Here is a 27950-nt window from a genome sequence, read left to right as displayed (position 1 = left end):
ATCATGTCTCACTATACACAATTTTCCTATTTTCAGTTCATAAACCTGCAGAACCCGACAGCAGGGAACCATGCATATGAGAAGATAGAGGTGGAGTACACCCCTCTGACCCTCTCAGAAATTCTACTGGAAACGCAGCATCTCTCCTGGCAACTACATCTTTGACATAGACTGATACGTCGACAAAGGTACAAGAGCACACCATTTAATGAATTTGTATTTTCTTTGGTGATAGCCTCAGGTGTTCTGAATGAGAGGATAATAATATGGTTTAGATTGCTTTAAATATATATAGTAAAGGGAGAAGAATCTGGAGTTTTAATATATGCACGTGCATCGACTGTGTGCATATATTACAGGTGGCACTTGGCATTGGGGCAGGTAGGGGACTCTTGGCATCCGCCAAACCCAGATTCATCACTCGGACTCCCAGGTGGTGAAGCGGGATTCATCACTCCAGAGAACGTGTTTCCACTGCTCCAGAGTCTTTACACCACTCCAGCCGATGCTTGGTATTGCGCATGGTGATCTTAGGCTTGTGTGCGGCTACTCGGCCATGGAACCCCATTTCTTGAAGCTCCCGACAAACAGTTATTGTGCTGACGTTACTTCCAGAGGCAGTTTGGAACCCTGTGGTGAGTGTTGCAACCGAGGACAGACAATTTATACTGCTATGTGCTTCAGCACTCGGCAGTCCTGTTCTGTGAGTTTGTGTGGCCTACCACTTCGCAGCTGAGCTGCTGTTGCTCCTAGATGTTTCCATTTCACAGCACTTACAGTTTACCTGGGCAGCTCTAGCAGAGCAGAAATTAACTGACTTGTTGGAAAGATGCCATCCTATGACTGTGCCAAGTTGAAAGTCACAGAGCTCTTCAGTAAGGCCATTCTACTGCCAATGTTTGGAGATTGCATGGCTGTGTACTACATTTTATACGCCTGTCAGCAACAGCTGAAATAGCCGTATATATAACGTATAATCACTCATAGGGAGTATAAATGCACCTGACAGCATTTCTAATTTGCAAAAAATGTCCGTAGAACGTCCAACTCTGAAGTCACCCCATTGAAGTTGACATTTAAAACGTTAAAGGTAAGGGATATATTTTTATTTATTTAACCTTTATTTAACTTGGCAAGTCAGTTAAGAACACATTCTTATTTACAATGACGGGTTAAGATAAAGGTTATGGTTATATGGTTAGTGTAGGGGTTAAAGTCAGGGTTTAGGGTAGCGACTTCCCAAGGATCCCAGATAGCCCTAACCTTTGGATAAATAGTCCGTCAGAGGAACGACGGTTGTGCACATGATCCAATACCGTGGACCGATACTGGTTGTTTGACAACGCGCCCGCCAATGACGGTGGTGTTTGTTTTGAAGCCAAGAAGAGGACTTTAAAATATATATATATCTTGCCTATGTGGGCTAATATGGCATTCACGGTTAAGAACTACATAGTTAGCTAACTATAACTCGATAGAGACGGATTTCACTTATTTAATAAAAATAAAAACTATTGTAGCCTTCTGGAATTGGCAGGCAGGCTAAACAATATAATCCCTCACTCCACGTCGGACCCAAAATCAAGTGAGTATCCACAGTAAATTAACGCCGGCACCCAGCCATGGGGAGCTACAGAGAGTCCTAGCTAGTTAGCTACAATTTTGCAACGTTTCATCAAAACCTAGCTAGCTGCTAGTACTCCAGCAACTAACTATATATACTGTAGTAGCTTTCTACCTGGCTAGCTAGGTAAACCAGCCAGGTCAACAACGCCAACGGAACAGATTAGCGAACGTTAATGGTAGTTTACAGAGTTAACTTTTAGCAAACGTTAATCAAACTTTAGATGACGCCAATTTAATTTGCTAGCTAGTTAACGTTATCTCGCTAAGTGTTTACATGCGAGTGTTACTACGTTTTCAACTGAGCCTCCTGTTTATTGATCTCACTTGCACTATCTCAAAAAATGATAAGAAAATATAGTTTGGTGTGTTGATACTAACGTTAGGCTATAACGGTATACTCACACAATGTCTGCTATTGTCAACACTAAAATGTTTGCTTCTTGTCAGTTGCCTGCTCTTATTGGTTTCAGATTTATTTTGGGACGTAACATCGGGAGTCTGTGTTGGTTGGACTAACTAATACAGACTCTCAATGTTGTGTCCCAAAGCTAAATTCAGATGGAGGCACATTGAGTGGATGTGGCTCTGTAACTCTTCTGTTTTGGTTAAACGTGACATAGGGAAACACTAACCCCCATTTAAGTTGAGTGCAGATAAGAGACCAATGCAGCCAGCCTGGTTAAATGGATAAGGACACCACATAGTTTCTGCCACTGTGGCTCGATTTACCTTCTACTCTGGTGCTATCAGCAGCGGTGTGGGTAAAATCACTGAGGAAGCCAAGCCAGTATAAAAACAATATTACAACTTATGTTGTGATAACTGTTTGCTCCCATTCGAACATCACCGTGATAAACAATAAGGCATGTAAATAAGTCAGTGGTTGAATAAATTTAACTACATATATATTTGTTTCATCACAAAACGGGCAAGCAACATCTGTTCTGTGAGGTCCACAAAGCAAATATTATACAATAAACAAAAATATTAACACATGTAGTGTTGATCCTCATGAGCTGAAATAAAAGGTCCCAGAAATGTTCCATATGCATTTAAAGCTCATTTCTCAAACAAATTGCTGAAATTTGTTTACATCCCTGTTTGTGAGAATTTCTACTTTGCCAAGATAATCCATCCACCGGACAGGTGTGGCATGATCATTACATGTGCAGTTTTGTCATACAACACAATGCCACAGAAGTCTCAAGTTTTGAGGGAGTGTGCAATTAGCATTCTGACTGCAGGAATGTCCACCAGCGCTGTTACTAGAGAATTTAATGTTCTCTACCATAAGCTGCCTCAACGTCATTTTAAGGAATTTGGCACAGCCTCTGCTATTGGGCTCCTGAGTGGTGCAGTGGTCTAAGGCACTGCATCTCAGTGCCCCTGGTTCAAATCCAGGCTGTATCACATCCGGCCGTGACTGGGAGTCCCTTAGGGCGGAGGACAATTCGCCCCTGTCGTCTGGGTTTGAATGAAATTGTACTAAAAATAATAATAATTTTGTACCATTTCAACTTTAAACATGATCAAATCAAGGTTATATATGCTTAGTTTAGTACACTGAAAACAAAACTAGAGACCAAAAACTATTCAGTCCAATGTTGCTAAATATCATGTGGCTGTCCATGGTACTGGTCTCTGTGTGTGTGTGCCTACTTGTAAACTAGTTGACCACCAATGCCATCCCCTCTCATGTTGGCAAAACGGTTTATGGCTCTGTAATAGAGGTCGACCGATTAATCGGAATGGCCGATTGAAATAGGCCCTAATTAAGTTTTCATAACAATCGGAAATCAGTATTTTGGCGCCGTTTTAAAAATAAAATGAATACATTTAAAATATATATATATATATTTATACCTTTTATTTAACTAGGAAAGTCAGTGAAGAACACATTATTTTCAATGACTGTCTAGGAATGGTGGGTTAACTGCCTTGTACAGGGGCAGAATGACAGATTTTCACCTTGTCAGCTCAGGGGATCCAATCTTGCACCCTTACAGTAAACTAGTCCAATGCAATAATGACCTGCCTCTCTCTCATTGCACTCCACAAGGAGACTGCCTGTTACGCAAATGCAGTAAGCCAAGGTAAGTTGCTAGCTTGCATTGTTCCTGTTCCCAAGAAAGCAAAGTTAAAAGCTAAATTACTATCGCCCCGTAGCACTCACTTCCTTCTTTATGAATTGCTTTGAGAGACTAGTCAAGGACCATATCACCTCCACCCTACCTGACACCCTAGACCCACTCCAATTTGCTTACTGCCCTAATAGGTCCACAGACGGCGCAATCACTCTGCCCTAACCTATCTGGACAAGAGGAATATCTAGTAAGAATGCTATTTGTCGACTACCGCTCAGCATTTAACACCATAGTACCTTCAACACGCCCTGTGCAACTGGGTCCTGGACTTCCTGACGGGCCGCCCCCAGGTGGTGAGGGTAGGTAACATCTCCACCCCGCTGATCCTCATCACTGGGGCCCCACAAGGGTGCGTTCTGAGCCCTCTCCTGTACCCCCTGTTCACCCATGATTGCGTGGCCATGCACGCCTCCAACTCAATCATCAAGTTTGCAGACGACACTACAGTGGTAGGCTTGATTACCAACAACGATGAGATGGCCTACAGGGAGGAGGGGAGGGCCCTTGGAGTGTGGTGTCAGGAAAATAACCTCACACTCAATGTCAGCAAAACAAAAGAGATGATCGTGGACAGCAGAGGGAGCAGTCCCCATCCACATCGATGGAACAGTAGTGGAGAGGGTAGCAAGTTTTAAGTTCCTCGGCGTACACATCACAGACAAACTGAAATGGTCCACCCACACAGACAGCGTGGTGAAGGTGGCGCAGCAATGCCTCTTCAACCTCAGGAGGCTGAAGAAATTCGGCTTGTCACCAAAAACACCCTCAAGCTTTTACAGATGCACAATCGAGAGCATCCTGTCGGGCTGCATCACCGCCTGGTACGGCAACTGCTCCGCCCACAACTGTAAGGCTCTCCAGAGGGTAGTGAGGTCTGCACAACGCATCACTGGGGGCAAAATACCTGCCCTCCAGGACACCTACAGCACCCGATATCACAGGAAGGACAAAAAGATCATCAAGGACGACAACCACCCGAGCCACTGCCTGTTCATCCCACTATCATCCAGAAGGCGAGGTCAGTACAGCTGCATCAAAGCGGGGACCGAGAGACTGAAAAACAGCTTCTATTTCAAGGTCATCAGACTTAAACAGCCATCACTAACATTGAGTGGCTGCTGCCAACATCCTGTCCCATCTCTAGCCACTTTAATAATGAAAAAATGTATGTAATAAATGTATCACTAGCCACTTTAAACAATGCCACTTTATATAATGTTTACATACCCTACATTACTCATCTCATATGTATATACTGTACTCTATACCATCTACTGCATCTTGCCTATGCCGTTCGGCTGTTGCTCATTCATATATTTTTATGGATATATTCTTATTCATTCCTTTACACGTGTGTGTGATATAAGGGAGTTGTTGTGAAATTGTTAGGTTAGATTACTGCATGGTCGGAATTAGAAGCACAAGCGTTTCGCTACACTCGCATTAAAATCTGCTAACCATGTGTATGTGACAAATACAATTTGATTTGAAGTTAACATGCAAACCTTCTTTACTCAAGCTCAAAGTATCACTCTACAGTCCAGTGTAACAAGGCCTGAAAGCCCGTCCCATGCTGGCACATCACACAGATGACGGTTAATCCTGCATGGTGTTGAAGAATTGACCCAGATTATCCTGCATTAGACGCTTATGTCATTGGCTTGCTGCTTGATGCTCTATTTTAGGATTCTGTTCCAGTGAGGGAAGCCTCCAGTTGGTCTCTCACAGATGATCTCCCTACTATCTTGACGCTGTGTTGGCATGGAAAACTAGTGGACTTCAGCAACTATAGAGCCATCAGTAGGTAAGTTTTTATTTTTATTTATTTCACCTTTATTTAACCAGGTAGGCTAGTTGAGAACAAGTTCTCATTTGCAACTGCGACCTGGCCAAGATAAAGCATAGCAGTGTGAACAGACAACACAGAGTTACACATGGAGTAAACAATTAACAAGTCAATAACACAGTAGAAAAAAATGGGCAGTCTATATACAATGTGTGCATGAGGAGGTAGGCAAATAATACAATTTTGCAGATTAACACTAGAGTGATAAATGATCAGATGGTCCAGGTAGAGATATTGGTGTGCAAAAGAGCAGAAAAGTAAATAAATAAAAAACAGTATAAAAACAGTATGGGAATGAGGTAGGTGAAAATGGGTGGGCTATTTTCCTATAGACTATGTACAGCTGCAGCGATCGGTTAGCTGCTCGGATAGCTGATGTTTGAAGTTGGTGAGGGAGATAAGTCTCCAACTTCAGCGATTTTTGCAGTTCGTTCCAGTCACAGGCAGCAGAGTACTGGAACGAAAGGCGGCCAAATGAGGTGTTGGCTTTAGGGATGATCAGTGAGATACACCTGCTGGAGCGCGTGCTACGGATGGGTGTTGCCATCGTGACCAGTGAACTGAGATAAGGCGGAGCTTTACCTAGCATGGACTTGTAGATGACCTGCAGCCAGTGGGTCTGGCGACTAGAGCATACAAGTCGCAGTGGTGGGTGGTATAAGGTGCTTTAGTGACAAAACGGATGGCACTGTGATAGACTGCATCCAGTTTGCTGAGTAGAGTGTTGGAAGCCATTTTGTAGATGACATCGCCGAAGTCGAGGGTCGGTAGGATAGTCAGTTTTACTAGGGTAAGCTTGGAGGCGTGAGTGAAGGAGGCTTTGTTGCGGAATAGAAAGCCGACTCTTGATTTGATTTTCGATTGGAGATGTTTGATGTGAGTCTGGAAGGAGAGTTTGCAGTCTAGCCAGACACCTAGGTACTTATAGATGTCCACATATTCAAGGTCGGAACCATCCAGGGTGGTGATGCTAGTCGGGCATGCGGGTGCAGGCAGCGATCTGTTGAAAAGCGTGCATTTGGTTTTACTAGCGTTTAAGAGCACTTGGAGGCCACGGAAGGAGTGTTGTATGGCATTGAAGCTCGTTTGGAGGTTAGATAGCACAGTGTCCAATGACGGGCCGAAAGTATATAGAATGGTGTCGTCTGCGTAGAGGTGGATCAGGGAATCGCCCGCAGCAAGAGCAACATCATTGATATATACAGAGAAAAGAGTCGGCCCGAGAATTGAACCCTGTGGCACCCCCATAGAGACTGCCAGAGGACCGGACAGCATGCCCTCCGATTTGACACACTGAACTCTGTCTGCAAAGTAATTGGTGAACCGGCAAGGCAGTCATCCGAAAAACCGAGGCTATTGAGTCTGTCGATAAGAATATGGTGATTGACAGAGTCGAAAGCCTTGGCGAGGTCGAAGAAGACGGCTGCACAGCACTGTCTTTTATCGATGGCAGTTATGATATCGTTTAGTACCTTGAGTGTGGCTGAGGTGCACCCGTGACCGGCTCGGAAACCAGATTGCACAGCGGAGAAGGTACGGTAGGATTCGAGATGGTCAGTGACCTGTTTGTTGACTTGGCTTTCGAAGACCTTAGATAGGCAGGGCAGGATGGATATAGGTCTGTAACAGTTTGGGTCCAGGGTGTCTCCCCCTTTGAAGAGGGGGATGACTGCGGCAGCTTTCTAATCCTTGGGGATCTCAGGCTGGTAATAGGGGTTGCGACAATGGCGGCAGATAGTTTCAGAAATAGAGGGTCCAGATTGTCAAGCCCAGCTGATTTGTACGGGTCCAGGTTTTGCAGCTCTTTCAGAACATCTGCTATCTGGATTTGGGTAAAGGAGAACCTGGAGAGGCTTGGGCGAGGAGCTGCGGGGGGGGGGAGCTGTTGGCCGAGGTTGGAGTAGCCAGGCCAGCCGTTGAGAAGTGCTTATTGAAGTTTTCGATAATCATGGATTTATCGGTGGAGACCGTGTTCCCTAGCCTCAGTGCAGTGGGCAGCTGGGAGGAGGTGCTCTTGTTCTCCATGGACTTCACAGTGTCCCAGAACTTTTTGGAGTTGGAGCTACAGGATGAAAACTTCTGCCTGAAGAAGCTGGCCTTAGCTTTCCTGACTGACTGCGTGTATTGGTTCCTGACTTCCCTGAACAGTTGCATATCACGGGGGCTATTCGATGCTATTGCAGTCCGCCACAGGATGTTTTTGTGCTGGTCGAGGGCAGTCAGGTCTGGAGTGAACCAAGGGCTGTATCTGTTCTTGGTTCTGCATTTTTTTGAACGGAGCATGCTTATCTAAAATGGTGAGGAAGTTACTTTTAAAGAATGACCAGGCATCCTCAACTGACGGGATGAGGTCAATGTCCTTCCAGGATACCCGGGCCAGGTCGTTTAGAAAGGCCTGCTCACAGAAGTGTTTTAGGGAGCGTTTGACAGTGATGAGGGGTGGTCGTTTGACTGCGGCTCCGTGCCGTTTACAGGCAATGAGGCAGTGATCGCTGAGATCCTGGTTGAAGACAGCGGAGGTGTATTTGGAGGGCCAGTTGGTCAGGATGACGTCTATGAGGGTGCCCTTGTTTACATAGTTAGGGTTGTACCTGGTGGGTTCCTTGATGATTTGTGTGAGATTGAGGGCATCTAGCTTAGATTGTAGGACTGCCGGGGTGTTAAGCATATCCCAGTTTAGGTCACCTAACAGAACATACTCTGAAGCTAGATGGGGGGCGATGAATTCACAAATGGTGTCCAGGGCACAGCTGGGAGCTGAGAGTGGTCGGTAGCAGGCGGCAACAGTGAGACTTATTTCTGGAGAGAGTAATTTTCAAAATTAGTAGTTCAAACTGTTTGGGTATGGACCTGGAAAGTATGACATTACTTTGCAGGCTATCTCTGCAGTAGACTGCGACTCCGCCCCCTTTGGCAGTTCTATCATGATGGAAGATGTTATAGTTGGGTATGTAAATCTCTGAATTTTTGGTGGCCTTCCTGAGCCAGGATTCAGACACGGCAAGGACATCAGGGTTAGCAGAGTGTGCTAAAGCAGTGAGTAAAACAAACTTAGGGAGGAGGCTTCTGATGTTGACATGCATAAAACCAAGTTAATTCAAATGGCGTCTCTGGGGGGGGAATTGTTTGATTTTATGGGATGCATTTTTGTTACCTAATTTTAGAACGTTTTAAACCTCTTAGTCAGCCAGTCTGAGTCGACTCTTAATGTATCAATTGGTTGTTCTCTGCATTTCCCTACTATGTTTAGAAACTCATGAGCTCTCCGGCATAGCAAGAATGACTATGTCCCCATCGTGGCATCATAACAACCTTCCTACAATGCACTCCTCCACCATGCCACTGTCCAAGAGTTCCTACAATGTGTTAAGTGCCTTCTGCACTGAGGACAATGTTCCCCGGTGTATCTCTTACATTAATCAGGTACTGCACCATTGAAATGGCTATTATTTAGGTTACATTTAGAATATCAATACTTTCCCAATACTCTGAAGGTCGCATTGTGTAATGTGCTGCTTGCTTGTTTATATAGCCAGGTATCAATATTCTTCTTCACTACTTGATTTGAGGTTTTGTGTATCTGAAGCTTCATTTATCTCATGCACTGAATCCTCTGAGTGCTAACCTACTTGTCTGCCCTCTTTTTGGGACCTTGTACAGGAGATGGACTCTCTGGGGTTCTCCTCTGCATGTATTGAGGCCAGCTCACCAGAGGTAAGCGGGGGGCTGAACACTGTGCCAGCCCTGAACAGCATATATGAGCTGCTCCAGATGCAGCGCCGCAGCCAACACTGCCTGCAGGAGCAGGAGGCGGAGAGTCTGAAGAGCTCCAGCGCCCTGGAACACCTGCAGATCACCAACTCCAGACTCAAGGTCAGGCTGTCTTTCCCATACATCGTTTTCCAGATAGGGTGCATATTGTCAATAGAAAGCTAGGTTGGGGCACCTATAGAATGATAGCAGAAACACTGAGACGGGGGTTTACCGCAACAACACTGACACTCATTTTACTATGTTTCCGATGTACAGTTCATTGTCTTTGGGTGAAAGGTGCTTGCTTACTGCTTATAGGAGAACAAGTGTCTTAGTCAATGTGAGCACATCCACATACACTAGAGTATATAATGTTGACATTACATGTACATTTGTGTTTGTTCCCAGGATCAGCTGGAGCTCTCTAAAAGAGAGACGTCAGGACTGCACGAGGCAGAGAGGCAGCTGCAACTCAAAATCAAGACTCTGCAGAACTGCCTTAAAACTGAAAAAGATGAGGTAGGCTTTGTAATAAAATTGTTAATCATTACACTCTATATTTAATGATATGCTTATTTAACTGCAATCATCCATGGGAAATGTAGTTTCAGTGTGTGAGCCTGTCAAACCAGGGTCGTGTTCAGTAGGGCACACTGTAGCAAAGCATTATGCAACAGGAAATTGTGTTCATGTTGGACAAGTTCAGGTAGTACTTCCCTGTTTCAAAATGTTTTCTCCCTACTGAACACACCCCAGGTGCAGAAGCTCCAGAGCATCATCGCCAGCAGAGCCTCTCAGTACAGCCATGATGCCAAGAGGAAGGAGAGGGAGAGCACCAAACTCAAAGAACGCCTCAACCAACTACTGGTGGAAAAGAGGGATAAGAAACTTGGTAGGGGTGCTGGACCATGTTCTCAAGACATAGTTTCCTCCTCCTTATTCCAAAGGTTGTTGGAAATGTGGATCTTTGCAACCAAGTATCTTAAAAATAAAAAATAAACACCCATGAAAAACGATCTGTCTTTATACAAAAGTCCCTCATTTTCTTTTTATCTCTACTAGCAATTGACGTATTGAACTACTTGGGACGGGCTGATGGGAAGAGAAGCCAATGGAAGACTGGAAAGGTCGAGGCCAGGTAGCAATACTCCTCAAACTGAACCATGTCTGTTTTTAAGTGCATTCATCAACTCTTGATGCAACAAATCCTACATGGCTTTGGAGAAGCCACTTTGATGGGGCTGTGTTTATTTTCCATTATTGTAGACATGAGGGGGAGATGTACAGGTCCCTGCTGAGTGACTATGAGGTTCGTCATAGAGCCCTGATGCTGGAGAACGTTGAGCTGAAGAAGGTGCTGCAGCAGATGAAGTGGGAGATGGTGTCCATTCTGAGTCCTAGTCCTAGGAAACCATGCTCCAGCTTCAGAGACCATGTGGAAGACAGCCTAGAACTGAGTACCAGAAGTCCCCTACGTGACAGTACAGTGAGCTCCAAAAGTATTGGGACAGTGATACATTTTAAATAAGAATAGAATGTTTCTAAACTTCTACATTATTGTGGATGTTACCATGATTACGGAATTCATTTTGGATAATGATTGAGAAAGTAATTATCATCTCTGCAATCATGGTAGCATCCACATGAATGTAGAATTGTTTAGAAACATTCTATTCTTATTTACAATAAAAGGGACTCCAAAATGACATGTTATTTACCATTAATTTCTATTGGGCACAAAATAATATGAAACACAACCAAAACAAACGGCAAATGCATCCAACAAATTTGTAGTGACAATCTTCATCTAATCATTGCGTGCTAGGAATTTGGGAACAAATACTAAACTTTTGACTAATAATATAAATATGTGATTTGTTCAAATTCTTTTAGTCCCCTATGATGGACTTTGTACAAAAAGTGTTGTAATTTATAAATGGTTCACCTGATATGTATGAAGAAACTTGAATTAAAAATGTCTGCACTTGAACCTTATAGCCGTTGTATAATTTGGAGTACAGAGCCAAAACATTAAGATGTATCGCTGTCCCAATACTTTTGGAGCTCACTGTAGATGCAAGACCTAATACATTTTGATAATACTCTTACAAGATCTCTAAGCACTTTACATTAAGTATGGGAGTGACATCTGGTTAACATTGTTCATTGTTGTGCCTTCAGGCCGGCTCCGACAGGGATAAGGAGGTTGGCGACTGCAGTAGAGAGACCCTGGACCAGTCATGTGAACACGCCCGGGAGCAGCTGACCAATAGCATCCGGCAGCAATGGAGGAGACTGAAGAGCCACATGGAGAGACTGGACAGCCAGGGTACAGACATCATCACATCACGCATATTACCAAAGAAGTTAACAATAAATCTGTAACTCAGTGGTTATCAATGGTTTTCTCTGGGAATTAACTGGTGTTGTATGTTAGCAGTTGATGTTACTCTTCAATTGCACAGCAAATCAGGGGGAGAAAAATGGGTTTATTCAAAGAGGACAAATCATAGATGTTATGCTGAGAGGTAGATTTTAATTCTCCCCTGTCCTCAGTGATTCTCTTCACAGAACAAAGTGACAGGATGTAGTTTCATAACCCAACCCTAGCCTGTGGTTGACCAATTATAATTCCTTACAATAAAACTGGGCCATTGGCCAAATAAGTATCCGGTTTCAGGCTAACTGCCTTGACAAATTCCTCCCATGTCTCTGACCCATTGATCATGAATTCCCTATTACAGAAAAAACACTGTTTCCATTGATTAAACACAAAGGCCATATTTGACTTGTTACAATAAGAAATAGATTTCAAACAAAGTTATAGAAAATAAGTGTTAACAGGTGTAATGATGTCTTACGATTCCTACCACATCCTGTATTAGGAGAGAACTCACAAAATAAATAATTGTCTGCAAGACAATAATATTAAATCGTCCTATTGTCAAGGTAATCATTCACAAAGTCCTTAGTGACCAGCCGGTATCAACTATTAACTGTAACCCATGATAAGGATGTAGTTTCTTACAGCGCTTACACGTCTGCTTTTACGACCCTCACCTGTAATTGTTGAATTTCTTTTATCTGTTCACAAAGAGCCCTCAAACTATCTGTATCTCTCCAACGTCTGATCACGCTTATCAAGACATTTCTCATCCCGCTTCCTTCCTTTGGCTAATACAGTTAGACCATATTGTTTTTGTCAACGAGTTAGACGTTCTCTTTATTTTAATTTTTTTATTTCACCTTTATTTAACCAGGTAGGCTAGTTGAGAACAAGTTCTCATTTGCAACTGCGACCTGGCCAAGATAAAGCATAGCAGTGTGAGCAGACAACACAGAGTTACACATGGAGTAAACAATTAACAAGTCAATAACACAATAGGAAAAAAAGTGGAGTCTATATACATTGTGTGCAAAAGGCATGAGGCAGGTGAATAATTACAATTTTGCAGATTAACACTGGAGTGATAAATGATCAGATGGTCATGTACAGGTAGAGATATTGGTGTGCAAAAGAGCAGAAAATTAAATAAATAAAAACAGTATGGGGATGAGGTAGGTGAAAATGGGTGGGCTATTTACCGACTATGTACAGCTGCAGCGATCGGTTAGCTGCTCAGATAGCAGATGTTTGAAGTTGGTGAGGGAGATAAAAGTCTCCAACTTCAGCGATTTTTGCAATTCGTTCCAGTCACAGGCAGCAGAGAACTGGAACGAAAGGCGGCCAAATGAGGTGTTGGCTTTAGGGATGATCAGTGAGATACACCTGCTGGAGCGCGTGCTACGGATGGGTGTTGCCATCGTGACCAGTGAACTGAGATAAGGCGGAGCTTTACCTAGCATGGACTTGTAGATGACCTGGAACCAGTGGGTCTGGCAACGAATATGTAGCGAGGGCCAGCCGACTAGAGCGTACAAGTCGCAGTGGTGGGTGGTATAAGGTGCTTTAGTGACAAAACGGATGGCACAGTGATAAACTGCATCCAGTTTGCTGAGTAGAGTGTTGGAAGCAATTTTGTAGATGACATCGCCGAAGTCGAGGATCGGTAGGATAGTCAGTTTTACTAGGGTAAGTTTGGCGGCGTGAGTGAAGGAGGCTTTGTTGCGGAATAGAAAGCCGACTCTTGATTTGATTTTCGATTGGAGATGTTTGATATGAGTCTGGAAGGAGAGTTTACAGTCTAGCCAGACACCTAGGTACTTATAGATGTCCACATATTCAAGGTTGTATTTTCCCCAAGCTTGTTGTATATCAGACAGATTCCATCTTTGTCAACAATGACAGAATATTTCTTTATTGCTTGCCTACACTTCTCCACTTTGAAATGGTTCTTCATATCACTAGACCGTGACATTAATGTATTTTTCATGCTCACATCCGGAGGAGCTGTTCTGCCCTTCTCCAGTGGTTCTCCAACTTAAAAAATGGCATTACATTAACTTCAAAAGATGCATAATATATATCTCTGGTTATATACAGTTGAAGTCGGAAGTTTACATACACTTAGGTTGGAGTCATTAACTCGTTTTTCAACCACTCCACAAATTTCTTGTTAACAAACTATAGTTTTGGCAAGTTGGTTAGGACATCTACAACAGTTGTTTAGACATTATTTCACTGTATCACAATTCCAGTGGGTCAGAAGTTTACATACACTAAATTGCCTTTAAACAGCTTGTAAAATTCCAGAAAACGATACCATGGCTTTAGATGCTTCTGATAAACTAATTGACATCATTTGAGTCAATTGGAGGTGTACCTGTGGATGTATTTCAAGGCCTACCTTCAAACTCAGTGCCTCTTTGCTTGGGAAAATCAAAAGAAATCAGCCAAGACCTCAAACATTCTGGATTGCCACAAGTCTGGTTCATCCTTGTGAGCAATTTCCAAATGCCTGAAGGTACCACGTTCAACTGTATAAACACCATGGGATCACGCAGCTGTCATACCGTTCAGGAAGGAGACCCATTCTGTCTCCTAGAGATGAAAGTACTTTGGTGGGAAATGTGCAAATCAATCCCAGAACAACAGCAAAGGACCTTGTGAAGATGCTGGAGGAAACGGGTACAAAAGTATCTATATCCACAGTAAAACGACTCCTATATCGACATAACCTGAAAGGCCTCTCAGCAAGGAAGAAGCCACTGCTCCAAAACCGCCATAAAGCCACACTATGGTTTTCAACTGCACATGGGGACAAAGATCGTACTTTTTGGAGAAATGTCCTCTGGTCTGATGAAACAAAAATAGACCTGTTTGGCCATAATGACCATTGTTATGTTTGGTGAAAAAAGGGGGATGCTTGCAAGCCGAAGAACACCATCCCAACCGTGAAGCACGGGTGGCAGCAACATGTTGTTGGGTGCTTTGCTGCAGGAGGGACTGGTGCACTTCACAAAATAGATAGCATCATGAGGTAGGAAAATTGTGGATATATTGAAGCAACATCAAGACATCAGTCAGGAAGTTAAAGCTTGGTGGTAAATGGGTCTTCCAAATGGACAATGACCCCAAGCATACTTCCAGAGTTGTGGCAAAATGGCTAAAGGACAACAAAGCCAAAGTAATGGAGTGGCCATCGCAAGCCCTGACCTCAATCCTATAGAAAATCCGTGGGCAGAACTTAGTGTGTGCGAGCAAGGAGGCCTACAAACCTGTCTCAGTTACACAAGCTCTGTCAGGAGGAATGAGCCAAAATTCACCCAGCTTATTGTGGGAAGCTTATGGAAAGCTTCCCAAAATATTTGACTCAAGTTAAACAATTTAAACGCAACGCTACCAAATACTAATTGAGTGTATGTACACTTCTGACCCACTGGAAATGTGTTGAAATAAATAAAAGCTTAAATAAATCATTCTCTCTAATATTATTCTGATATTTCACGTTCTTTAAAATTAAGTGGTGATCCTAACTGACCTAAGATAGGACATTTTTACTAGGATTAAATGTCAGGAATTGTGAAACTGATTTTAAATGTATTTGGCTAAGGTGTATGTAAACTTCCGACTTCCTTCCCAAACACATTGTTTCTGCAGGGCCTGGTTACCCATAACTTGTTTACTTCAAAACATTGAAGTCTTTTATATTACCCACACGTGTAAAAATTGCTACTCAACTAGCAACTCACTTCTATGCAAAAAGGTTTCACAAAAAGGACTCACACTTTTTTAATAGAGGACTTGAATCCCTATAATAGAGATTTAACAAACCTAGAGCAAAGGACCCAAACCTTGTACATCACAGATGTGTATCACTCATTGCATGCACTAATTTTAACCTAATTTGGTTCTTTTAAATGATATCGGTCTAGACTCACCCAACAATATATTAGCAGGCAATCAGGAGATTAAGAGTTGAATCCTGTGGGTTGTGCTCAGCCCTCTCTTTCCCTGTATAAACACACAGTTGAGTTTTTCAGTGTTCAAGACCAATTCATCCGCGTCAAGGCACCAAGTGTTAGCAGTTGATGTTACTCTTCAATAACAGACCCCAAAGCAAATCGGGGGGAGAAAAATTGGTTTATTCAAAGAGGATAAATCAGATCTGTCCTCAGTGATTCTCTGCACAGAACAAAGGGACCGGATGTAGTTTTATAATCCTAGCCTGTGGTTGACCAATTAGAAGTCCTTGCAATAAAACTGGGCCAATGGCCATATAACAAGTATCCTGTTTCAGGCTCACTGCCGTGACAAATTCCTCATGTGTCTCTGACCCATTGATCATTAATTCCCTATTACAGGAAACTACTGTTTCCATTGATTGTTAGTACTCTTGACCTTTAGTCCTCTGCATTGTGTATTTATCTTCAAAATATTCTTACATGTAGGTACTGTACACGACAATCAATTTATAATCACTACCAGTACTGTGGCATTTGAAACAATTCTGCTGCCAAAACATTCTATATTTCTTCGCCGTTAATCAGAATGTGTTGTGTCATCAGCCTCCCTGGTGCAGCAGAGCCAGCAGCGTGCTGGTAAAGAGCTGGTCCCCAGACAGATCCATGAGGAGGAGATGGAGAGGATGAGACTGGAGGTCCAGCAGTGTAAAGATTTCATCCAGACACAGCAGCAGCTCCTACAGGTTAGTAAGACCCACATCACAACCCAAGGCTCTCTTTTCAAACCGAGCTACAAATGTCTATAGTACATTTGGTTTTATTGCCTTGAATTTGAGCCTTACTAATCTTGTTCCCAGACACTTACGACCAAATGCGTGAAGGGTCTGGTGGACCAACGCGTCGAACTTGGCCTTCGTTAGAGAATACAGAAAGGGCGGGAGAACGTCCTGGTGCATATGCATTGGCTTAATCTACCAACCAATCATCTCCCACAACACCTTCCCCCTAACCCTCCCCTGTACGCTAGCACACCACAAGCACAGAGACATACCTTGCAGTTGTCATTCGCTAAAATTAAATTGACACTTTACTCAGTAAGGTCACTCCCACTAAGGCCAACATTGAACCATTGATGTACCAGGGGTGTAATCATTAGTTCAAACATTTTTGCAACTAAAATCAAATTTCAATCAAATTTATTCATAAAGCCCTTATCAGCTGATGTCACAGTGCTGTACAGAAACCCAGCCTAAAACCCCAAACAGCTAGCAATGCAGGTGTAGACGCACGGTGGCTAGGAAAAAGGCCAGAACTTAGGAAGAACCTAGAGAGGAACCAGGGGTGGCCAGTTCTCTTTTGGCTGTGCCGGGTGGTGACTATAACAGAATATGGCCAAGATGTTCAAATGTTCATAGATGACCAGCAGGGTCAAATAATAATAATCACAGTGGTTGTCGAGGGTGCAATAGGTCAGCACCTCAGGAGTAAATGTCAGTTGGCTTTTCATTGCCGATTTTATATTTTTGTATCTCTCCTTCTACTGCTCCTGCTGTCTCTACAGAGTTGAAAACAGCAGGTCTGGGAAAGGTAGCACGTCCGGTGAACAGGTCAGGGTTCCATAGCCGCAGGCAGAACAGTTGAAACTGAAGCAGCAGCATGACCAGCTGGACTGGGGACAGCAAGGAGTCATCAGGCTAGATAGTCCTGAGGCATGGTCCTAGGGCTCAGGTCCTCAGAGAGTGTCAATTAGAGGGAGCATACTTAAATTAACACAGGACACCTGATAAGACAGGAGAAATACTCCAGATATAGCAGACTGACCCCCCCGACACAAACTATTGCACAAACTGGAGGCTGAGACTGGAGGGGTCGGGAGACACTGGCCGTGTCCGAAGATACCCCCAGACAGGGCCAAACAGGCAGGATATTATCCCACCCACTTTGCCAAAGCACAGCCCCCACACCACTAGAGGGATATCTTCAACCACCAACTTACCATCCTGAGACAAGGCTGAGTATAGCCCACAAAGATCTCCCCCATGGTTCAACCCAAGGGTGGGCGCCAACCCGGACAGGAAGATCACGTCAGTGACTCAACCCACTCAAGTGATGCATCCCTCCTAGGGATAGCATGGAAGAGCACCAGTAAGCTAGTGACTTAAACCTTGTAATAGGGTTTGAGGCAGAGAATTCCAGTGGAGAGAGGGGAACTGGCCAGGCAGAGACAGCAAAGGTGGTTCGTTGCTCCAGTGCCCTTCTGGTCACCTTCACACTCCTGGGCCAGACTACACTCAACCTACTGAAGAGATGAGTCTTCAATAAAGACTGTGTCTCACATGGTTAGGCACACCATTCCATGAAAATTGAGCTCTATAGGAGAAAGCCCTGCCTCCAGGCTTTTGCTTAGAAATTCTAGGGACAATGAGGCCTGCGTCTTGTGACCGTAGTGTACGTGTAGGTATGTACGGCAGGACCAAATCTGAAAGATGGGTAGTGCTTTGTAGGTTAGCAGTAAAACCGTAATCGGCAATGCCTTGACAGGAAGCCAGTGTAAGGAGGCTAGCATTGGAGTAATATGATCAAATTTTGGGGTTCTAGTCAAGAGTGCTAAACATGGCTGCTAGAATAACTGAAGTTTATTTAATGCTTTATCCGGGTAGCCGGAAATTAGAGCGTTGCAGTAGTCTAACCTAGAAATGACCAAAGCATGGATCCATTTTTCTGCATCATTTTTGGACAAAGTTTCTGATTTTTGCAATCGATGGAAAAAGCTATCCTTGAAACAGTCTTGATATGTTCGCCAAAAGAACGATCAAGGTCCAGAGTAACGCCGAGGTCCTTCAGTTTTATTTGAGATGACTGTACAACCATCAAGATTAATTGTCCGTCAACAGAAGATCTCTTTGTTTCTTGGGACCTAGAACTAGCATCTCTGTTTTGTTAGAGTTTAAAAGTAGAACATTTGCCTGCCATCCACTTATGTCTGAAACGCAGGCTTACAGGTAGGGCAATTTTGGGGCTTCACTAAATGAGTTAGTATTGGATAAATTCAGGTAGGTCCCTCCATTTCATTAGCTTCTGTTTAGGAAAGGTTTTGCAACAGAGTTGGTGTAATGAATACGCCCCAGACTTATGTGCTGTGTGCAATGCCCTGGGGATGAGGTTAGTCTAATAGACACTTACAGGAGTTATTCAGTCAAATGTTATGTCTGTTTCCTCTTCCTTGTGTTTGTCCGTGTGTGAGCAGCAGCAGTTAAACTCTCCCTGCTATGATGATGAGACTGCTGCTCTTCTGAATGACTGCTACACCCTGGAGGAGAAGGAGCGTCTCAAAGAGGAGTGGAGGCTCTTTGACGAGCAAAGGAAGAACTTTGAGAGGGAGAGGGAGAACTTCACTGAAGCTGCCATTCGCCTCGGATATGAGGTATCCATTTTTGTTTTTGGAAAGTTCTCGAGATGGAAGAATTATATTTGGCCAAGATGTGTCACTTAAAGGCCCAGTACAGTCAAATTCATTTTTCCTGTGTTGTATGTATATCCATACTAAACTCAGCATAAAAAGAAACATTCATTTTTCAGGACCCTGTCTTTCAAAGATAATTAGTAAAAAGCCAAATAACTTCATAGTTCTTCATTGTAAAGGGTTTATACACTGCTTGTTTAATGAACCATAAACTATTAAAGAATGTGCACTTGTGGAACGGTCGTTAAGACACTAACAGCTTACAGACGGTAGGCAATTAAGGTCACAGTTATGAAAACTTTGGACACTAATGAGGCCTTTCTACTGACTCTGGAAAAACACCAAAAGAAACATGCTCAGGGTCCCTGCTCATCTGTGTCAACATGCCTCATCTGTGTCAACTGTGCCGTCTGCAGTTCTCCTGCTCATCTGTGTCAACGTGTCAAGGAGGCATGGGAACTGCAGATGTGGCCAGGGAAACAAATTAGAATTTGCGTACTGTGAGACGCCTAAGACAGCGCTACAAGGAGATAGGATGGACAGCTGATCGTCCTCGCAGTGGCAGACCACGTAACACCTGCACAGGATTTGGTACATCTGAACAGGACACCTGCGGGACGGGTACAGGATGGCAACAACAACTGCCCGAGTTACACCAGGAACGCACAATCCCTCCAGTGCCTAGACTGTTCGCAATAGGCTGAGAGAGGCTGGACTGAGGGCTTGTAGGCCTACTGTAAGGCAGGTCCTCACCAGACATCACCGGCAACAACGCCGCCTATGGGCACAAACCCACCGTCGCTGGACTAGACAGGACTGGCAAAAAGTGCCCTTCACTGAAGTCGCGGTTTTGTCTCACTAGGGGTGATGGTCGGATTTGCGTTTATCGTCGAAGGAATGAACGTTACACCAAGGCCTGTACTCTGGAGCGGGATCGATTTTGAAGGTGGAGGATCCGTCATGGTCTGGGGCGGTGTGTCACAGCATCATCGGACTGAGCTTGTCGTTGCAGGCAACCTCAATGCTGTGCGTTACAGGGAAGACATCCTCCCTCATGTGGTACCCTTCCTGCAGGCTCATCCTGACATGACCCTCCAGCATGACAATGCCACCAGCCCTACTGCTCGTTCTGCGCGTGACTTCCTGCAAGACAGGAATGTCAGTGTTCTGACATTTCCAGCGGCGAGCCCGGATCTCAATCCCTCAATCCCAATTGGTCCAGCGTCATCCGGGTTAGGGAAGGTTTGGCCAGCAGGGATATCCTTGTTTCATCGTGCACTAGCGACACCTGTGGCGGGCCGGGCGCAGTACACGCTGACCAGGTCAAATCAAATCAAATTGTATTTGTCACATACACATGGTTAGCAGATGTTAATGCGAGTGTAGCGAAATGCTTGTGCTTCTAGTTCCGACAATGCAGTGATAACCAACAAGTAATCTAACAATTCCAAAACTACTGTCTTATACACAGTGAAAGGGGATAAAGAATATGTACATAAGGATATATGAATGAGTGATGGTACAGCGCAGCATACAGTAGATGGTATCGAGTACAGTATATACATATGAGATGAGTATGTAAACAAAGTGGCATAGTTAGTGGCTAGTGATACATGTATTACATAAAGATGCAGTCGATGATGTAGAGTACAGTATATACGTATGCATATGAGATGAATAATGTAGGGTAAGTAACATTATATAAGGTAGCATTGTTTAAAGTGGCTAGTGATATATTTACATCATTTCCCATCAATTCCCATTATTAGAGTGGCTGGAGTTGGGTCAGTGTCAATGACAGTGTGTTGGCAGCAGCCACACAATGTTAGTGGTGGCTGTTTAACAGTCTGATGGCCTTGAGATAGAAGCTGTTTTTCAGTCTCTCGGTCCCAGCTTTGATGCACCTGTACTGACCTCGCCTTCTGGATGATAGCGGGGTGAACAGGCAGTGGCTCGGGTGGTTGATGTCCTTGATGATCTTTATGGCCTTCCTGTAACATCTGGTGGTGTAGGTGTCCTGGAGGGCAGGTAGTTTGCCCCCGGTGATGCGTTGTGCAGACCTCACTACCCTCTGGAGAGCCTTACGGTTGAGGGCGGAGCAGTTGCCGTACCAGGCGGTGATACAGCCCGCCAGGATGCTCTCGATTGTGCATCTGTAGAAGTTTGTGAGTGCTTTTGGTGACAAGCCAAATTTCTTCAGCCTCCTGAGGTTGAAGAGGCGCTACTGCGCCTTCTTCATGACGCTGTCAGTGTGAGTGGACCAATTCAGTTTGTCTGTGATGTGTATGCCGAGGAACTTAACTTGCTACCCTCTCCACTACTGTTCCATCGATGTGGATAGGGGGGTGTTCCCTCTGCTGTTTCCTGAAGTCCACAATCATCTCCTTAGTTTTGTTGACGTTGAGTGTGAGGTTATTTTCCTGACACCACACTCGCCAGGTGTACGGTGTTTCCTCCGACACTGTTGCGGCTAGCTTCCGGGTTGGATGTGCGTTGTGTCAAGAAGCAGTGCGGCTAGGTTGGGTTGTGTTTCAGAGGACGCATGGCTTCTTAACCTTTGCTTCTCCCAAGTCTGTACGGGAGTTGCAGTGATGAGACAAGACTGTAACTACTACCAATTGGATACCACAAAATTGGGGAGAAAAAAGGGGTTAAAAAAAAAAGAACTGGTAAATCTGGTGCTGTCCATGAGGAGGAGATGCACTGCAGTACTTAATGCAGCTGGTGGCCACACCAGATACGGACTGTTACTTTTGATTTTGAAACACCCCCCCCCCCCCCTGTTCAGGGGCACATATATATATATATGCCATTTATTCCATTTATGTTAGTCACATGTCTGTGGAACTTGTTCAGTTTGTCTCATGAATCTTGTTATGTTCATACAAATATTTACACATGTTAAATTTGCTGAAAATAAACGCAGTTGAGCGTGAGAGGAGGTTTCTTTTTTGCTGAGTTGATGAGGTTGAAATCATGGCTGTGGCGGTCAATGCATGTTGTCCGCTGGAGATTGTCAAGCACATATCTGACTGTTAATTAACCTCTCTGGGATACGCTAGTGTCCCACCTGGCCAAAAGCCAGTGAAAATGCAGAGCGCCAAATTCAAATAAATTACTATAAAAATCGAACTTTCATGAAATCACACACCAAATTAAAGCTACACTTGTTGTGAATCCAGCCAACATATCAGATTTAAAAAATACTTTCGGCGAAAGCAAAAAATGCTATTATGAGGATAGCACCTCCGTAAACAAAGAGAAAGCATATTTCAACCCTGCAGGCTCGACACAAATCACAGAAATAAGAATATAAATCATGCCTTTTGCCGAGCTTCTTTTGTTGGCCCTCCAATATGTCCCATAAACATCACAAGTGGTCCTTTTTGTTCGCTTAATTCCGTCTATATATATACAAAATGTCAATTTATTTGGCTAGTTTGATCCAGAAAAACACCAGTTCCAACTTGCGCAATGTGACTACAAAATATCTCAAAAGTTACCTGTAAACTTTGCCAAGACATTTCAAACTACTTTTGTAATATAACTTTAGGTATTTTTTAAAGTAAATAATCGATAAAATTGATGACTAGATGATCTGTGTTAAATACAGGAAGAAAGCAAACTGACGCTACATTTCTGGTCACGCACCTCTATCAGTACACTGAGTGACCCTCGTTTTGAACAGGGCTGCTTCATTACACAAAGGAAAAACCTCAAATTTCTAACAACTGGTGACATCCAGTGGAAGCGGTAGGAAGTGCAATAAGGTCCCTTAGAAATCTGGGTTCCCAATGAAAACTCATTGAAAAGAGTGACCTAAAAATTATATTTTTAAAAATCTGAATGGTTTGTCCTCGGGGTTTCGCCTGCTACATAAGTTCTGTTATACTCACAGACAAGATTCACAGTTTTAGAAACTTCAGTGTTTTCTATCCAAATCTATTAATAATATGCATATCTTCTGGGGATGAGTAGCAGGCAGTTGAATTTGGGCATGCATTTCATCCGGGCGTGAGAATACTTCCCCCTGTCACCAAGAAGTTACCAAACACATTTAGCATCTCGTGGCTTCCACACATAGCTTACAAGCCACTTATGCAGACCTTTGGAAGTTAAAACATTTTTAAAGTCTAATAAATCCATGTAATCTAACCTACACCATCACAATAAAGTACTTTATTTTAGACAAGTCTAAAGAAGCATGATATGAAGAAAATGTCTATTTCAGAAGAACAGAATAGCATTGTCCTGATCTGGCTATGCCAAATGGCTGTGGGCTCCACTAGTTCATTTAGCAGACACGATTTGCTTAGAATTCCTTGGCATTATAGTATGAAGAATACAATTGAACATGGCTGAATAAAATATAAATAATATTTTCTCAATGATTTGAGAGAGTGCACACATGCAGCTATTGTGTTGAGCAGTTAACCAAAGACATAGGTACTCATATATATATATATGCTTCATTGAGTTAATGTAACTTTAGTAGTTCTACAAACGTTGGGCTATATATCTTGATGTTTAGTACATTGTAAGGTTGCATGATGCGACTCTAATGAGGATTTGAAAAAAAGTAGCTTGAAAGGCATAAGCTCTGATTTTGTTTTTAATGCAGGCTGTTCATACTTCATCAGTCTCTCATTCACAATTTGACAAGCACTTGATAATGTATCTAATTCCCCAGCGGCATCCCATTTGTGTGGCCGTAATGTAAAGAGAAGCAATGTGCTTAATATTAAGAAAGTTGAGAAATAATTATAGTAGGCCTTGCCTATAGAAGCTGCTGTGATCATTTTTTTAATAGAGTCCATCATTTGGTTTTCTCACAATTGCATAGCCTATAGAAATGTTGCGCAACATGGGCTCAAGTGTTTTGATTCGATTGTACCAGGCAAATGGCAAGTTTGGTAGGCTACTAATGACCATCTGCAGCATCGGAAGCTTGGAAAAGCCTAATTACCGTGACAAAATGGTCAAGTGGAATTGAACTGCCATCATGACTCGTGACCGCTGGTGTGGCAGTAATACGGCCACTTAACAGCCCTAGTTGGAATAATACTGTAAAATTGTGATGCCCTTTTAGTGTAAGAGCTGTATGACAAGACCACCTGAAATTTCAGCCTGTTTTTGTAGGATGGTGTAATCACCAGGTTATAAACCAATAAAAGTTTCAAAACTCTGCCAATAACAGCTAGTTTTCAGTTTTCCACTCCTTACTCAGACCATGCAGACAGTCCTAGCGAAATTCTTGCTTGAGAAATGGTTCTTTTTGACCATTTTTAATAATTGAGTGAACATTTTTTTTAAGTCTGCATTGGAACTTTAACTGCATCTTAGCCCTGTTTTTGTCAATTTTGTTTTCACAGAAAAGGGCTTTCGAGGAAGACCGTGCCTCGTGGCTCAAGAATCAGTTCTTGAACATGACTCCATTTGTGGACCGAAAAAGACATTCTGCATCAGAAACTCAACATGCCTCATCAACTAGTACGGTGTATATTTATGCTGCAGTATTTAAAAATAATCATTTTAAAAAGTACATTAATATTCTAATGTGTGGTTTCTTTGATGCATGGTTGGTCATAATTGTGTTTTCCTTTCTAGGTAGTGAGCCCGATATGAGGATCCCCTCCACTCCAGCCAGGCTGACCAAATCCCGGACGTACGCTGCGTTCTCCACTCCTAAAGCCGTCGCTGGCATGCCCTCCACAGCTGATCTCTACCACACACTACGCCTCATACCAGACAGCACCAGGTGCTCCATCCCAGCTTGCTATTGTCATAGGCAGTCATTTGAAGTTTTTGATACGTGTTTCAAGTTTTATTAGTTGTGTGTGTATATATAGGGGATACGCATTGTATACATCGTCCAATATAATTACTAGCCAAGTACCTTCTCGACAATGCAACAACAATAAATAATAAAAGATAAGAAATCGAACGTATAGTAAATGGCTCAGTACAACAGAATAAACTGTGATAAATCACTTGAAGTTTAAATCAGTGTCTTAAACCAGTGCTGGGAAGTAAATCAATAGAATATTGATCATCACAAATCACATTTTTTTTGGTTGCAGGTGTAATTGCGGGTGTAGCGAAATGCTCGTCTCCCTAGTTCCAATAATGCAGTACTATCTAACAATACACACAAATCTAAAGTAAAAAATGGAATTAAGAAATATAGAAACATTAGTACCAGCAACTCTGTAGTGAGGGTTGCAACCGATGACAAACCGCGCTTCAGCACTCGGTGGTCCTGTTCTGTGAGGTTGTGTGGCCTACTACTTTGCGGCTGAGCCATTGTTGGTCCTAGACATTTCCACTTCATAATAACAGCACTTAATTGACCGGGAAGCTCTAGCAGGGCAAAAATTTGACCAACTGACTTGTTGGAAAGGTGGCATCCTATGACTGTGCCACGTTGAAAGTCACTGAGCTCTTCAGTAAGGCCATTTTACTGCCAATGTTTGTCTATGGAGATTGCATGACTATGGTAAAACCAGTATATAAACATTATTAAAGTGACCAGCATTCCATGTTTTATGTACAGAAGGCAGCAGCCTCTAAGGGGCAGGGATGAGTAACCAGGTGGTAGCCGGCTAGACAGACTAAGTTCAGGGCAGGGTACTTGGTGGAGGCCGGCTAGTGATGGCTATTTAGCTTTGATGAACCTGTACTGACCTCGCCTTCTAGATGATAGCGGGGTGAACAGGCCGTGCTCAGGTGACTGAGGTCCTTGATGATCTTCTTGGCCTTCCTGTGACACTGGGTGCTGTAGATGTCCTGAAGGGCAGGCAATGTGCTCTCGGTGATGCATTGGGCTGACCGGTTGCAGTAATACAGCCCAACGCGATGCTCTCAATGCTGCATCTGTATAACTGTGTGGGTCTTGGGGGCAAAGCCAAATGTCTTCAGTCTCCTAAGGTTGAAGAGGCGCTATTGTGCCTTCACCACACTGTGTGAGTGGACAATTTCAGAATGTCAGTGATTTGTACTCCGAAGAACTTGAAGCTTTTCACCTTCTCTGCTGTAAGGCTCTCTTTCAGTGTGGTTTGTGATCAACCCTTGTTTGTGCTTTATTCCTCAGCTCTTCCAGAGGCAGTTCAAAACGAGGGAGCTGGCAGGAGTCCAACACCATCCATAGTAGAGAAGATTCTCGGGTCAGGTCCAGGGACAGATACGGAGGTGGAGACTGCTGCAGTATCTTCTCGCTAGGGTTAGAGGAAAACAGCCTCACCTGAAGACACTCCAGTGACATTTATATTACTGTGGACTCAACAGACCACTCAGATGGCAGTCCATGGCCGTGTTCATTAGGCACCAAACAGAAGAAAATGTAATGTAACGGAAGGGCTTCCTGGATTTGTCCAATATGTCACACTCATTTTTGTTTTCTGTTGTGTACCCTAATGAACATAACCATGTTTCAACACCACCACTGTCTCAGGACGAACAGTGGTACATCGTTGTTCACCAAAACTCGATTGAATCAGAACTTTAATGAACATGTAGATTTGTTTTTTTTCTTTATTTTAGATTTTTACTGAGTAAAGCATTTCCAAGTCTAAGTGTGAAGTGGCAGCCAAACCTTGATTTGGGTAAATCAGGGTTCTGCTAATACCAATTCGGTGCCTTTTTTAGATAAGTTACTTGGTCAACAAATTTGTCACTATTTTAACATTTTATCATAAATGGCACGTTCAACTTTTTTCAAGAGGTGTTGAATCTACAAATGATTATAGAAAGTGCTTATTAAGTTCCCAATATAGTAACAGGGTTGACGATGTCATCCTATATCAGCCATTAATGTCGTTGTGACGGGGGGAATGGAAGTTCGTGGTGTGCAACAGGGAGTGGCAATTGAATGCAAGCTTCACCATTTTTTTTATCGTTAAAACATTTTCTAGCCTGTATCTATGGGTAGCAGGGTTGACTTGTTATGCTCGACCTGCTCAGTTTCACTACAAAACACCAGAAAATGGCCAAAAAGAATAGAACCAGCTCACCTGCTTTTACAGTATGATTTTAAAATTAGATGTTCAATGTTTCATTAGAATAAAAAATGATTAGTTTCATTAAAACAAGAGCTCAGTTCATGTAACAGGGTTGACCTTAAAATGAGGGATAGATAAATGAATCACTAATCCATGAAATAAATCATATTCAGAAATGGCTATCAAAGCAACAGTAACTAGGGCTTTACAATGATGGTGAAATGTTGGTTAAAATCTTCCTAGATGTCACTGAGGGTGCATGGAGGGACATCAAAATGCTGAATTTTGGCACTTTAGCAGGTCTTTACTCATTAAAAATAGGAATTATTTTATTCTCCATGAAAGAGAACTTCATTTAATATAACAGACTTCTAAAATACAATATTGGTGCACAATTTCTACTTAAACAGAAAATCCACTCAAATGATTTTTCTGTATTTTTATTTTTTTGTCATTGGTCGCATGTTTTATATGGGCCCCAAAATGTTTTGCATGTCAGCAGTCAAGTTTTCAAGATATTGGACTTTCAAGAGATGCAAAAGGCACTTTTTCTGTGGAACGAACCAGATATTTTCCGAAAATGTGCGAAAAGCTATCAATAGGCTATTGCCTAGTCCTGAATGTTTACACATGGTTTTCACCCCAGATCATTAATATTATTTTAATTAACTTTATTCTAAATGTTTAATGTTAAGTGATATGCTGCTCTGAAACTGCAATAAATGTATTTATTTTTAACTGACATCTCTACTACATTGTGTGCTTGGTGTTTAGCA

At 43.0% G+C, this 27950-nt stretch overlaps 1 protein-coding gene across 5 annotated transcripts; it reads left to right on the top strand.

The window, feature by feature from the left end:
• Positions 1–47: 47 nt before the first annotated feature.
• LOC124009630 (afadin- and alpha-actinin-binding protein-like) lies at positions 48–27916 on the top strand. Of its 5 annotated transcripts, none has more exons than XM_046321628.1 (15): positions 48–188; positions 360–635; positions 5456–5574; positions 8867–9039; positions 9277–9489; positions 9778–9888; positions 10126–10261; positions 10432–10507; positions 10636–10855; positions 11551–11698; positions 16318–16457; positions 18962–19138; positions 24550–24667; positions 24785–24935; positions 26268–27916. In XM_046321628.1, the coding sequence occupies exons 4-15, from the start codon at positions 8896–8898 to the stop codon at positions 26419–26421; spliced, it is 1788 nt and encodes a 595-aa protein (XP_046177584.1). In that variant the 5' UTR covers positions 48–188; positions 360–635; positions 5456–5574; positions 8867–8895; the 3' UTR covers positions 26422–27916. The 5 variants fall into 5 exon arrangements, with proteins under 5 accessions (XP_046177584.1, XP_046177585.1, XP_046177583.1 ...); XM_046321627.1 differs by lacking the exons at positions 48–188; positions 360–635 and adding exons at positions 1291–1585; positions 3686–3719; XM_046321629.1 differs by lacking the exons at positions 48–188; positions 360–635 and adding an exon at positions 1290–1585 and having other exon boundaries at positions 5456–5570.
• The last annotated feature ends 34 nt before the right edge of the window (positions 27917–27950 follow it).

The sequence above is a fragment of the Oncorhynchus gorbuscha genome, linkage group LG22 (genome assembly GCF_021184085.1).
Source record: "Oncorhynchus gorbuscha isolate QuinsamMale2020 ecotype Even-year linkage group LG22, OgorEven_v1.0, whole genome shotgun sequence".
NCBI classification, from domain to species: Eukaryota; Metazoa; Chordata; class Actinopteri; order Salmoniformes; family Salmonidae; genus Oncorhynchus; species Oncorhynchus gorbuscha.
This window is presented reverse-complemented; position numbering and strand designations above follow the sequence as displayed.